This window comes from Anneissia japonica, unplaced genomic scaffold (genome assembly GCF_011630105.1).
Source record: "Anneissia japonica isolate Jap-2015-1 unplaced genomic scaffold, ASM1163010v1 scaffold288164_len509026_cov199, whole genome shotgun sequence".
In the NCBI taxonomy this organism is placed as follows: domain Eukaryota; kingdom Metazoa; phylum Echinodermata; class Crinoidea; order Comatulida; family Comatulidae; genus Anneissia; species Anneissia japonica.
In genome coordinates this window covers 72,777-85,813 of record NW_022752067.1, presented here as the reverse complement: position 1 = coordinate 85,813, position 13,037 = coordinate 72,777, and the positions used below count along the sequence as shown (strand labels likewise).

Below are 13,037 nucleotides of genomic sequence, written 5' to 3'. Positions count from 1 at the left end.
GTCATTAATTGTGGAAGGCATGTGATGGCTCTGTTTTTAAGGCTAGCATTTTTTTTATCATGCTTTGTTTGTTGTTCTTTAATCAAACACAAAATCTGTGCATTATGACCTAGTTGTTAATATGAACAATAAAAAATGTACCATCTCTTTGCTGTCGGTACTTTAGGCTCTCTCTCTGTGCTACTGATGAGAAAAACAGCTTTAGGGTTGGCTTTGAATATGTTTAGCGGAGCCTATATTCCGATCACATGCAAAAAATTTTCGTTGCAGCGTCCAAATTTAGATTCTTTCATTGATAGTGATTATTGTTATTCAAATTCAAATTCAAAAATTCTTTATTTATCCCACGTGGGGCAATTTCAAACAGGAGAGGTTATTACTAAATATATGCTGTCTCTTATACACATCTAGATGTGTATAAGAGACCACTTGTACTCCTGGGTGGAGAGAGACAACCATAGATAATTGCATTGCCCAAGGACACAAGCAACATTGTGGCGAACCCCTGACTTCAAGGTTGGGAGTCCAAGCCACATCCAATGTGCCAACCGCTTCTATATTTTTGGAGAGGTATTGTACCAAATTAATAGTTCTTCCATTAACATCTTTATATTTTAATAATTACTAATCTTTTATATATGACAGAAAAGTAAAACATATCAATGAGATACATTCATTTTATTCATTTTGAGGGATCTCCAAGACCCAAATAATAAAATGCAAGGATTGATTAGTCATTTGTATGACTGTCAGAATCTGTGATTTATGGATGTATGTGTATTTGCCATTCACATTCCCTAGCCTATAAATAAGCTTCAAACTCTTTAATCACCTCTGAATCCCCCAGATATTTTTCTCCATTCTATTATCAACTTCAAGCTATTATTATTATTATTTTTATTATTATTATCATAATATATATAATCCCACCCCCGACTTTACTCACAACTTCGCGTACAAGAATTTCCCCAGGCAGAGTCCCAGGGTATAATTTGAGTGAGTAGGCCTAGCTAGAACTAGGCCTAGATGGGTAAACTTAACAAATGCTAAAAAAAAATAAAGAAATTTGGCTCTGAATTTGGACGACCCGCCCCATGAGCTGATTGGATCTTTAATTCACAGCCTGAAGATTCACTTGTTTCAGAGCTGCAGCTAAAAATAGACAACGTCCCTAAAGAGACAAACCCAGTGGCTGATCAGATCTTAGTTCACAGCGTGAAGCCTCGCATGCTCCGCAGAGATTCGCTGCTAAAAATAACTTATTACATCACGCACTACAAGTGTGCGGTCTGAACTATGACATCAAGAAAGTTAGTTTAGGCAAAGGCCATGGTAAGACCACAAGCTGCCAACTACAATTACAAAGTTCCCTTCCCTTTGGTTCTTGAGTAAACTCTGATTTCTTCACCGGAATATTCTTTCAAATAGGCCACTGAATCGTACGTAGGGCAATTGATCAAGGCATTTGCCACTTTGCAAAAATGGACGTCATTTTGGTTCTGTTCATGCACACAGGAATCCCTAGGTATAAGCTTATTAATAATAATAACAACATTCTATTGTGTATTAACCCAAAGGCATCTTTAGTTTATCTTCCTTTTTATCTCAAAACAAACAACTTACTGGAGCACCAGTCAGGCAAGACAAACTTCACATTGGATACAGCAGAAAGAAAACCATGCTCAGGAACCACTTGAAGACTAGATCTGCGTCTTCTTGAAGTCCTAAATGTTAATTTCAGACTATCATCTTTCAGGTCTCTTCTCTCAGCGTCAGATTTATTGCTGTCTGGATGACGCATTAAGGGCTTAGCTTCATCAGGATTATGTTGATTAGACGCAATGACTGAAATTAAACAATAATTAAATTTTAATATCATTTTTAAACAATTATAATGGTATTTTATAAATACTGCATACCTGTAAATACATGTATGATAGGGATCTCAAGCTTCCCGGAACACCCAGGAGTCGCCCGGAAATCTGTATGGTATCCTGCACTCCCACAAACAAGCCAAAATCTCCCGGAAATTCACTTATCCCCTGCAAATTCAGTAAAATCAAAGTCTAAACTTTGGTTGCCAATATATAGCACCCCCAATGTCATTAAACAAATCTGGCGAGTCATTTGTATTTTATTTTCTTATATCAGTACATTGTCATTAATTGATATGAACTGAAATTTTAGAATTTAGTGTCAAAATGGTGATTGGTTTGAATTTGCACCTATATGTTAAAAGCCACTATTCCTACAAACTCCTTTTTAGTGATCCGACTCTTAATGATTTCAGACACTATAACCACCGACAGCAGATATTAACACAGATTTCTATATGTTACCTAAAAAATACATTAAAAAAAAGCAATTCTGGCCGACATAATGCATTAGCATGCAATACGCCCATGTTTGTTATTAGCAAATTTCTTAAAGAAATACTTCAACAAACTAGGGTTACAATATCAAGGAGGGAAAAGAAGCAGTTAAGTTTTTTAAGATTTTTAATATACTACCAACAGCGATTATACATTTACCATCCATGTTGCACCACTGGATTGTAATGCAATGTACATAGCAGCAATACAAGCCTGTTTCCTTAAAATCGCTACACTGTCACTAAGTGTATCGTTGCAATCGGGAAGGCCCCCCCCCCATTCAACTGACCAATGAGCATCACCGACAGCTGTCAGCGATAGTGGGTAGCGATTGGATGGAAACCAAGCTTAACAAGAATAAAATTAAAGACATATATTTAACAGTATCTTATGCACAATAATATAGAGACTAATTAGAATTTTAAAAATAGACAAAAAGCACAAAACAATAAAATGTATTAAATTAAGAAAATTGCAGGTTATGGTGGTGGAGTTATCACTAATAGTGACTAACTGTGGTTGGAGATTTGAAATGATCACCAATAGCAGAAAGTAGGTACTTTAATCTGATCGCCCTCATTTATTCCGAATCTAATATTGCCAATAGTTTCACCATAATTACAGATATTACAACAAATCTTTAAAAATTTAACCACCTTATAGTCAAGAATTGTAACAGCAATTATTTAAAGTAAACATTGGTCTTCATAAACTTAATTTTTAAAAAGTATGGATTAAGATGCAATTTACTGTAAACCCTTAAACTGAAGCCCTGGGCTTCATTTTTTTTAGGGGGGGGGGGGAGAGGATCTTTGGATGGGCTTCTTTTCAAGGCTACTTTTGCAAAGTAAAGGAGGCACTAAACTTGCTTTTAATGTATTCTGTTTTCCAAAATTCATGTACAGTGTTTGTACTGTAGTATATTAAAAAGAAGCCTGTATGCTTTCTTGTAAAGAAACCCATGGGCTTCTTTTTGAGATGGGCGTCTTTTTGAGGCTAATTTTGCAAACTAAAAAAGGGGCTTCAATTCAAGATGGGCTTCATCTTAAGATAAAGCCCACTGGGTTTCAATTCGAGGTTTTACTGTATGCCCTTAATTCCAAGTTAAACCCATTTTCTAAATCAAAATTAAATAGGGTATTTATTGGCTTTACAAAATAAACAAAGCAACATACTCTTCAAAGGAACGTTTTCCCCATTTGTTCTTGAAACTTCACCATTTCCATTGGTATCTGGTTTGAAGTGATAATGACAAAGTTACACATATGTGTCAAAACTACAATATTTATTATGTATTTTTTTAAAAGTCAGAACTGATTTTTCTAGGTCAGAAAAAAGCTGTTTAACAAAAAACTGGGGAACGGTGAATAAGGTACAGATTTTTGAATATTTAAAATATGGGGGAAAATGTGCAGTTACGCCCCTTACCCCCAGTTTTAACGTACTACACCGCGTATATAGCGGTGTTGACCAGCATTAGAATCAATGCTTGAGAAAGGATAGTCGAAGCGCATCTGAAATGTTGCAGGTTAGCAACAAGTTTCTACTAGTTAAATAAAAGAAAATCATTCAAAAGATATATATATATATATATATATACATATACAGTAACATCTCCCAATTACATACCCCTCCGTCCGAACAGGGTTCGTAAATGAGAAGATTTCGTAATTCAGAAAGTTTGAATTTTCAGCATCTCAGTGTGGTGAGGATAGGCCTAGGCCTATTATCTTACAGTACAGAGCTAGGTAGGCCTAAGCCGTGCTATGGGAGAAACATTTTGGAACAACATATGACTTGGATTTTACTGTTTTCTGTATTACAAAATAATACTTTACACTGTACAGGAAGTCAAAACTACCTGTGCTTACTGTGAAGTATTCATTTGAAGTGATTTCTGAATGAAAATATGATCATAAATTTCCGAAACGAGTGTTATTATCCTTTTCACAAAGATTGCGAATCCATGTAAATAGTGCCACCAATGATCAAAAAGTGAGATTTATTGTACAGTATGCCTGAACAAGCATGCACAGCTCAAATATAATATATCTCAGACGAAAATGATTGATATTTCTTGCTTTAAACTTACTTTTATATCATTTATTGGTTTGAATGTTTTCTCTCTTGAAATAATTTAAATAATTTCTTAAAACTTTTAAATACATTTTAAAATGTTTTTGTAGTTAAAAACGATCGTTCGTAATGACGTCATCGCTGCAAATTTGGTTCGTAAAATCGAGAATTCGTAATTGGGAGGTTCGTAATTGGGGGATGTTACTGTATATATGTTATAAGAACCACAACTGCTTTAAGCTTTAAACTTCATTATAGACAAGTGCCCATATTTAATGCATTGGCCTTCGGTAGGTCTACTACTATGTGCCTCTTTAGAGGACTTCAAACTGCAAGTATGACACTCACCTTGTCAACTAGAGGTTGCAAGCTTGAATCCCACCAGAGACATTTTTTATACAAATGAAAAAGGGACTTTTCATTAAAGGGTTATGCTTGATCCGAAAACAACATCTTGTGTTCCTACTCTTATTATAATATTACAAATTTATGAACTTACTTCTTGGTGATGAGCCCTCAAAACTACGAAACCCTGTTATAAAAAATAAAAAAAATAATAAAACAACATGTGTCTTGTTAGAACAAAAGAAACCAATAATATATCTCTTTCATAGTCCTTTATTCCGGGGTGGTGTCAATGGGAGGGGGACGGAGAGCTAGGGGCCCTGTAGGGTAGAAGCACAAACATTCTGATTGGCAGAATATTCTATTATGCAATCAATGAGAATATGGTATCCATCAATGAATAAATAAATATGTTTTACTATATTTTATCTTATATAATACAATTTATAATTTTATAATACAATTATACTTTTTTTTACTAGTATAATTTTCATTATAATTTTTTTTTTTCAACTTTATGTTTGGTATCCTATTCAATTATTGAAATAAAATCAAACATATGTTTTCATATCATATATTTATTATACTTTTATTTTACATTACTGTTTATATTATATTTTTATCATATCTTTATATTATCTTATATTTTACCCCATTCCATTTCTAAACCAGCATGTGTATCTTTCTACCTATTTTCAAATCGAACTCGAATTGCAAGAGAGCTTGGTCCATGTGAACCAACAATCCTGGTCACAAAACTGTAAAGGACTACTAAAGCATCTTACCATGACAACAAGGAAAGCAACCTGCCAAGAATTCCTTGCACTCCTGAGACAGGCAATACGACCATGATATGATAGTAATAATAAGAATAACAAGTATTACCACTAGAGAAAAGAAACAAAAAATCGCTGTCAAATGTTTTGATCAACAACATTTAGTAGCAATAGCACACACCCAAATCCTACCCACAGATGTGTGCATTTACTGTGAGTCAAAAAATAAAAAAATAAAAAGAAACTTCACAATAAGTTTAATCGCTTGTCATTCAGAATTGCCTTTGCATGACGGTGTTGAAGGCTTTGCTTCATCGAAACAGTGTTTTGAAACATATGGAAGAAACCATTACAAAATAGGGGTTTTTATTTTAAGTAAATATAATTGGAACAAAATATACATTTATTTATTATTGGAAACAGTCAAAGTAAAATGCAAAAAATCTTTACTTAGCACTTAGTGAGATTCATTAGCCTCAACAGCAAGTTTAAAGGTGGAGGCATATCATGTGTTGTTTTCCGAAAACTGCAGGTAAATGAAGCAGAAACCACTTAGCTTCATCTATCTGCAGTGTTGTACATTCAAATTGTACATTTTTTCCTATTTATAATCAGTGATCACAACCACAGAATTTACAGTATTCCTTGATATATAAACTGTGAGATAACGTGAGCTGACATTGAAAAGTACTATACACAAAGTCAATCAACCGTTGGACTCTGGATAAATACAAACAATAGACCAAACGTTTAAAAACCATAAAAATCCTTACAAGTACAAAACTTACAATACTTATGGTTTCCAATTCATTAATTTTTTTTCTATATCACTTTATTCATCAAAAATATATATACACATAAAAATTCATATGAAATGGAGTGAATAAAAGGAAATGAAAAACCCCAGACTTGTCGAATTAAAAAAACACTCAGGGGTACCACAAGACAAGAACATCACAAACAAATTCGGACATCAAAAACAAAGAAACACGAGGAAAAAAAACAATAAGACAGTTCAGCGTCGAGGACCAGACGTTCCCAAAAAGCAGTGAAATAGCGAATCAAGATGTTGAATAGAGGCGGGTGGGTTCATCTGTGGCGTAATAAATGCTATAAGATGAAACTAAGGCAATTTTTGAAATTTTGTCTTTAAAAGGCTAAAATGATACTGTATTGGATAATTAATAGATTTATGGATAGTTTTAAGGTGTTTATTGTTGTCGTCAGAGATGAACCCCCTAGAACCTACCTCCAGAGCAACAAAGTCGACCTTGAACCCAGAGCAGAAGATGTCTGAAACCAATGGTGCATATTTATTAGTTTTGAATGTGTGGGCGTTAGCAATGCCCGACTCAAATGGAACGGTGAGTTATATGATGAAGAGTCGGGCCAGAGCATACAAAATTCAGGAATCAAATTAGGGATGGTAAACTGTGAGGGCACAGTGGTGGAATGAGGGGCATCCTGGGTTCCGGGGACAAGGTCACAATTAACAATCGGAGGACGAGGTTGGCCTTTAACCCCTTCCTTAGTGGAATCGGCTATAAATTTAAGAATATTATTGTGCCTCCACGTAAGGCGGCCCTAATCCAGGGAGCGCTTGCAAAAATTGAGGACATGATGGAGGGTCTCACGATTACCACAGGCCTTGCATTTCTTCGATACTTTAAATCCCCAATGTTGAAGGTTAACTCTGGTATTCAGAGTGTCCCCAAATGAATTAAACATAAATTTGAGAACACCTGAAGGCAAATTGTACACCATTTTCTTCCAGTGAGTAGAGGACATATTAGTTGTGTTTTTATTACATTTTTGTGATATTGTTTTTTAAAAACTGATATTTTTTTATGTAATTTTATAAATATAACATAAATCATATCCAAATAAAAATATAACATGTACAAGAACAGAGACTTTCAGCAATATGAGTTTTAAACATCCATACCTATAATAACAGGAATTATGCATTCAAGCTTTTCAATACAACGTTTTGTCTCGGGATCGACCTGTAGAACTGCCGTCGAGAAGACACTTGATGATGATGTTATCATCCCTAAACTTGTTGGGGTAACTGAGGTAGGTGGGGTAATCGTTCTAACACCAGTGCCTGTAGTAAAAAAATAGAAAAACAAACAAAAGATACAGTACATAATAATATACACTTGACTTCCGTATATCTGAATTTATATTTCCAAAGTTTAATCATATTGAAACATTTATTAAAAATTTATGTTATTTTTTAGAATGAGTATGCAAAAAACGTTTCTACATGGCGCCAGGAGACGACATTTTATTTTATTTAAAAAGAATAAGTAATTAGTTGGTTTATGCAGGCATTTACAGACTACTGTAGAATCTGATTTTATTCTCCTTCAACAGCATGTGAAGGGTAGGAGAATAACCCATAACTTGCAGCGTTATTGTGCTGAATCGCGTATTGGCGTGGTCCGTGACTACCTAGTAGCCGTAAAAAGGTGCTTCATGGTAGTTACATGTTCACATCATTCCACAATCACAGGGGTTGCTATGAACCACAACATCGTAGTAACCCCCTACTCTTCCAAATGATGCAATGGGTTCTTTAAAGTACACACGAGCCAGATGTTTACAATGGACCTCCATTTTGAGTCCTTATCTGAGAAGACTTGGCTCTACCAAACGAACCGTGGGCAGGAGCGCCTGGAACCAGCACCGGTGTTAAGGTTCTAGCTAGCGGCACCCATGCCGTACCACTCCGCCACTCAAACTTTGATTAACTCTATGATTCTTAACATGATTCAGAGAGGTATTTGTAGGATTGAAACCCAGTTCCCTAGAAATCAAAATATTGTAACCAGCAAGTTAATACAGTAACATCTCCCAATTACGTACACTGCCTGAACAGAGTTCGTAGTTGAGAAAATTCGTAATTGAAATAGTTTGAAGTTTCACAGCATCTCAGTGTAGTGAGGGTAGGACTAGGTCTATGTTAGTACTGGGCTTGTCAAGGGAGCAAAATTTTGTCAAGAAAAATTACTTTACTGTTTTAACAAAATAATACTTTACAGAAGCCAAAATTACCTGTGCTCACTGTGAAGTATCACTTGAAGTGATTTCCAAATGAAAACATGAACAATCATGGCCAAAACTAGTGTTATTTCTTTATAAAAATCGTGAATCCATGCGAATAGTTCCCTTAATTTAACAAAAAGTGATATTTACTGTACAGTATGCCTCAACAATCATGAAAACAATTAATATTTCTTGCTTTAAACTAAGTTTTATGTCACTCAATTATAATTACCAGTAGTTTTACTAGGCTGGTTTGTAGTTGTACTAGGGTTGTTTGGTGGTGGAGTTGAACTACAGACATCTTTACAATAAGCTTCTCCAGTACAAGTGTTACAATGCAGACACTGTTCTGAAGGGCTCTTGAAGTAGTTCAGCATACACTGGCATTGTGCATCCCTTTCTTTTGTACATTTCTTCAGTTCATCTGCATTTGCCGGACATATCGTACAACTTTGGCAAATATCATGCCTCCCACCTTGTGAGTAAGTTTCACCTGTAAATATAGAATAAAACAAGTTGGAATACAACACGGTCAGCTGTGTTATTATACAGTAAGAGGACTTTTGGCGGTAGTAACAGCGCTACATGGAAAAGGAGGACCATTTACCCTAGATAATTTCCTTTTCCCACATTTTCCCCTGCCCATCATATCAATCGCTTTGCCTTTAGTATGCTTATCACTAAAGGTATTAGCAAAGCTGGACGTACTTCTTGTAAGCCTTTATGATGCCGCTTGTAACATATACTGTATGCTAGAGTCAAGTGACTGCAGCATGTAGGCCCTAAGTTTTCCCCTCCTTTAAAATTTTAGCTTGCCCCTCACTTGCCCTCCCTCCACCCTGATTTTAGACGCTGGCAGCACAACTGTTTAGCAGATGCGTAACCATTAAATTTATTACCCAACATGCATCTCAATAGCTCTTCCCATTTTTTATTGGCATTTAGGAAGATATTTATAAAGGCAAATTTTATGTTTTCTACAAATGTTAAAAATGTTTTATTTAAACAAGCATGATTTACAAATTTCACAAAATTGATGGAGCTATTTATCCATGTTGGGTGATAAGGTCTATTTAACGTTTATCTTGTCTGCCGAAAAAGTTTAAACTGACTGCAAAAATGAATTGGTTCATTTAATTTAACTAACACTACAGCCCTATATGAACTGGTTCCACTCACCTACACAATCTTGACAATATTCACTTTCTGTACATTTACTTCCTTTACAGCAATCCTCATTTACTTGCTGGCCAGGTGAGCATCCATCTTCACATATTCTACTTAAGGTGTCCTGTCTGACCTACAAAAAAATATATAACAACTTGTCTTTAGATAAAATAACACAAATATTTAAAATACATATTTCAACAGCGAAGGTGAAAACCCACATAGAGTCTATGTTAAGCTAATAACATTAAAAATTCAATATCTTGAACATTCTTTTAGATTCCAAGTTGAAAAAAATCATTCTCTTAAGATGGGTACAGATTGCGTTGACAGTCTTTGGCCAATGTGATCCCCTGTGAACACAACACGACGATGAGGCATGTGTCACAGATTATTTTTATTGACGATCCACTCAGATTGCCATAGACAGTCGATAAGTGGCATCAAGCACTCAGAGAGAGGCGAGGATAAATTTGTCAGGCGATGGTTATACCTGCTGATGCAGTAAGCAGGCCCGTTTTTAGGGGCGTTCGTCCGAACCCCTCTGCGGGAGATGGAGTTCCTTGAAAATTAGGAAGATTTTTTCATTGCCGTTTTATTCTGTAGGCCTACAAAAGCGGGCTAAAACAAAAATACTACATACATGTAGTTAGGGATCCCAGGCCAACTATTTAAAATGAATCTTGGAGAATTTGATTGAGTTTACTAATAAAAGTTACTATTATGTTAAAATCAAAAAAATTATGATAAGTCACGCTTCATTTAAAGCACTAAAAATGTATATTTATTTATACTGTAAAAGGGCCTGAGGCCTATCACACTGAATAAAGTCCCCATTTAGGGGAGAGAAGAAGAAGTATGTGGGTTTTGATAAGGAGTTCCGCATAGTCCCAAGCCGAACCTCTCCATTGAAATTCCTAATTTACGGGCCTGTACAATATGTGCCCAACGTTACCAACCACTATGGTACTTCGGTTCTCTCATTAGTACAGTATTCATGTTTATAAATCAGTAAAAACTGTAACAATGATATCCTTACATTCACATATTTCAGGATACAATGAAATACATGTGAGATTCATGCCTAAGGTAATCATTATCAACATAGCCAGATACTATTGACTGATATTCCATCTTGGCAGTATATGCAGAAGAGAATATTGTAATAATTTACAAGAGGCAAAAAACACACCACATAAAATGCAGTAGGATTAGGATCCATTTAAATGTAAATTTTATTCAACATTTTCTTACATAACTTGACTTTATCTTGGAACATAAAAAAAAATAAGTACAAGTTTAATCAACTAGTGTCAAGGTCAGACAAGTAGGAATCACTCATGCATTCTTTAGCACAACTTATACCACCACTGGTACAATTGCTTTATGGCTTGTAAAACAGTAGTTAGATAGTGAACAGGATAATTGAACAGGATTCAAAGGCATTTAGAAGAAATTTTAACAATGAGGGACAAACATTCAAGGCTGTGGTAATGGTGGGTGATCATGCATTAAACATATAGTACAGTCAATATGTTTTCATGTTTAATAATAATAATAACTTTATTTATCCACTGATACTCATTTCAATCTTTTTACAAAGGTTGGTCTTCCAAGAGGCTGTGTATTTAACTACTGATATGATAAAAGAAAGGGAAAACAAACATGGAAAAGTAAAAACCTACCAACTGTAAAAATTAGAAACTAAATACTACTTTTAAACAATTTCAAATTTGAAATAATAAAATCTGCGGTTTCAAAACTGGTCAGGTTTGACACAATATTTTTAAAACTCTTTAAATCTTTAGCATTTTTTGCTTCTTCTGATAATGAATTCCATAATTTTGATCCATGATAGGTGAAACTTTTCTTTTTGTATTCAGTTCGAGGTTTGCATAGATAAAGTTTGTCTTTAGATCTGGTATTATGTGGGTTTTCTTTAGAACTGAATCTGTTAATAAGATATTGTGGGCTTATATTATTCATGTTTCATTCTTTAATTCAAAAACCTTTTTCATTGGCACTCGAAACATCAAACTATTTAAATAAAAACCCTTAATCAATTGTGTCTAGCTGAAACAAAAATGTAGTTTCAGTATTAAGTCAAAGATCATGGCTCTCTCACTGGGCTCGCATGAAAGGAATGTGCTTATTATTATCATTTTCAAAGTGTAATTGTAAAAGGCTAGGTATATATTGTTTGTTATGTGCCTCGAATCTGACATAGTTCTAGGCAATTGAATATTTAAAAAATTGGGTTTTTTTAAAAAAAAATTTTCCCCGGTAAATAGTAGTCTAAATATTGTTTATATTTAACTCTCAATCATGTAGTTTACATTGAATATCAATGCACCAGCAAAAATCCAAGGGTGATTTGGATTTAGCAAAATAAAAGATTAACAAAACTTCCCTCTCTCTTCCCTTTCCCAGCCTACTGTAGATAAAGTGATAAACTAATAATTTTTCTACCAAAAGTAAGCCTACAAATTTATGATGCATGCCTAGACCTGTCCAAGAAAGAACGTCAACAATCTGTTACTTGTACAGATATTGCCAACCAACACAGAAAACATAGATGGGTTAGATTAGCCAAAAAAATAACATCATTAAGCAGTAGAAACATGTGAAGTTGAGGAAATATAGCTCAGCTACTAAGTAATTTTCTAAACAAGATAATTAATGAATGTTAATTCAAATTTATCCCTCAAATTTATGGATAATGAGCATTAATATTACTGTATCATCAACCAGAAGCGCTACTAGATGGTACAGTATGTTATCAGGAAGTTGCATAATTCCATTACTGTGAAGTACTGAGTATGTAATCATTGGTAGAAAAATGAGTCATCAACTTGTTTAAAACATTTCCTTTTTAAAAGTTATATACAGTACTGTACTTGAAAAACTTACAAATGTCAAAATAAATTAGTATTCAAAAAATTAACATCTAAACAAAAATTACAATTCAGTATATCACACAGAAAGCCCCCATAAGTTATCCCTATATGGCCTTATTAAAGCCCCATTCCCGGCAAAATTTCACTAAAAACTGACTTTTTTTAGAAAATATTCATTTGCATTACTCCAATTATTATAAATCATGGAAAAATATTGGCATTAATTTTAGTTTTACGCAAAAGAATTAAAAAAATGAGAAATACAGACTATTTCTCATAAAATATTACCATTTTCTCGACGAATTCATCGTTACTAGGCAAATTCAGAGGTTGTAGATCGCATCCACTGGAAT

The 13,037-nt window shown here is 34.4% G+C and overlaps 2 protein-coding genes across 2 annotated transcripts in view; both read right to left on the bottom strand.

Moving 5' to 3' along the window:
* LOC117122090 overlaps positions 1–3,601 on the bottom strand; it is a 12,132-nt gene extending 8,531 nt beyond the window's left edge. Inside the window, exons 1-2 of the mRNA XM_033267562.1 lie at positions 3,548–3,601; positions 1,624–1,845 (exon numbers count right to left, since the gene is read on the bottom strand). Coding sequence (XP_033123453.1) covers positions 1,624–1,801 — 178 coding nt within the window. The 5' untranslated portion in view covers positions 1,802–1,845; positions 3,548–3,601. The remainder of the gene's footprint in view (positions 1–1,623; positions 1,846–3,547) is intronic.
* Positions 3,602–4,912: 1,311 nt separating this feature from the next.
* Positions 4,913–13,037, bottom strand: part of LOC117122088 (tumor necrosis factor receptor superfamily member 10C-like) — a 15,462-nt gene continuing 7,337 nt past the window's right edge. Inside the window, exons 2-6 of the mRNA XM_033267561.1 lie at positions 9,800–9,920; positions 8,853–9,113; positions 7,515–7,676; positions 5,579–5,680; positions 4,913–4,980 (exon numbers count right to left, since the gene is read on the bottom strand). Coding sequence (XP_033123452.1) covers positions 4,928–4,980; positions 5,579–5,680; positions 7,515–7,676; positions 8,853–9,113; positions 9,800–9,920 — 699 coding nt within the window. The 3' untranslated portion in view covers positions 4,913–4,927. The remainder of the gene's footprint in view (positions 4,981–5,578; positions 5,681–7,514; positions 7,677–8,852; positions 9,114–9,799; positions 9,921–13,037) is intronic.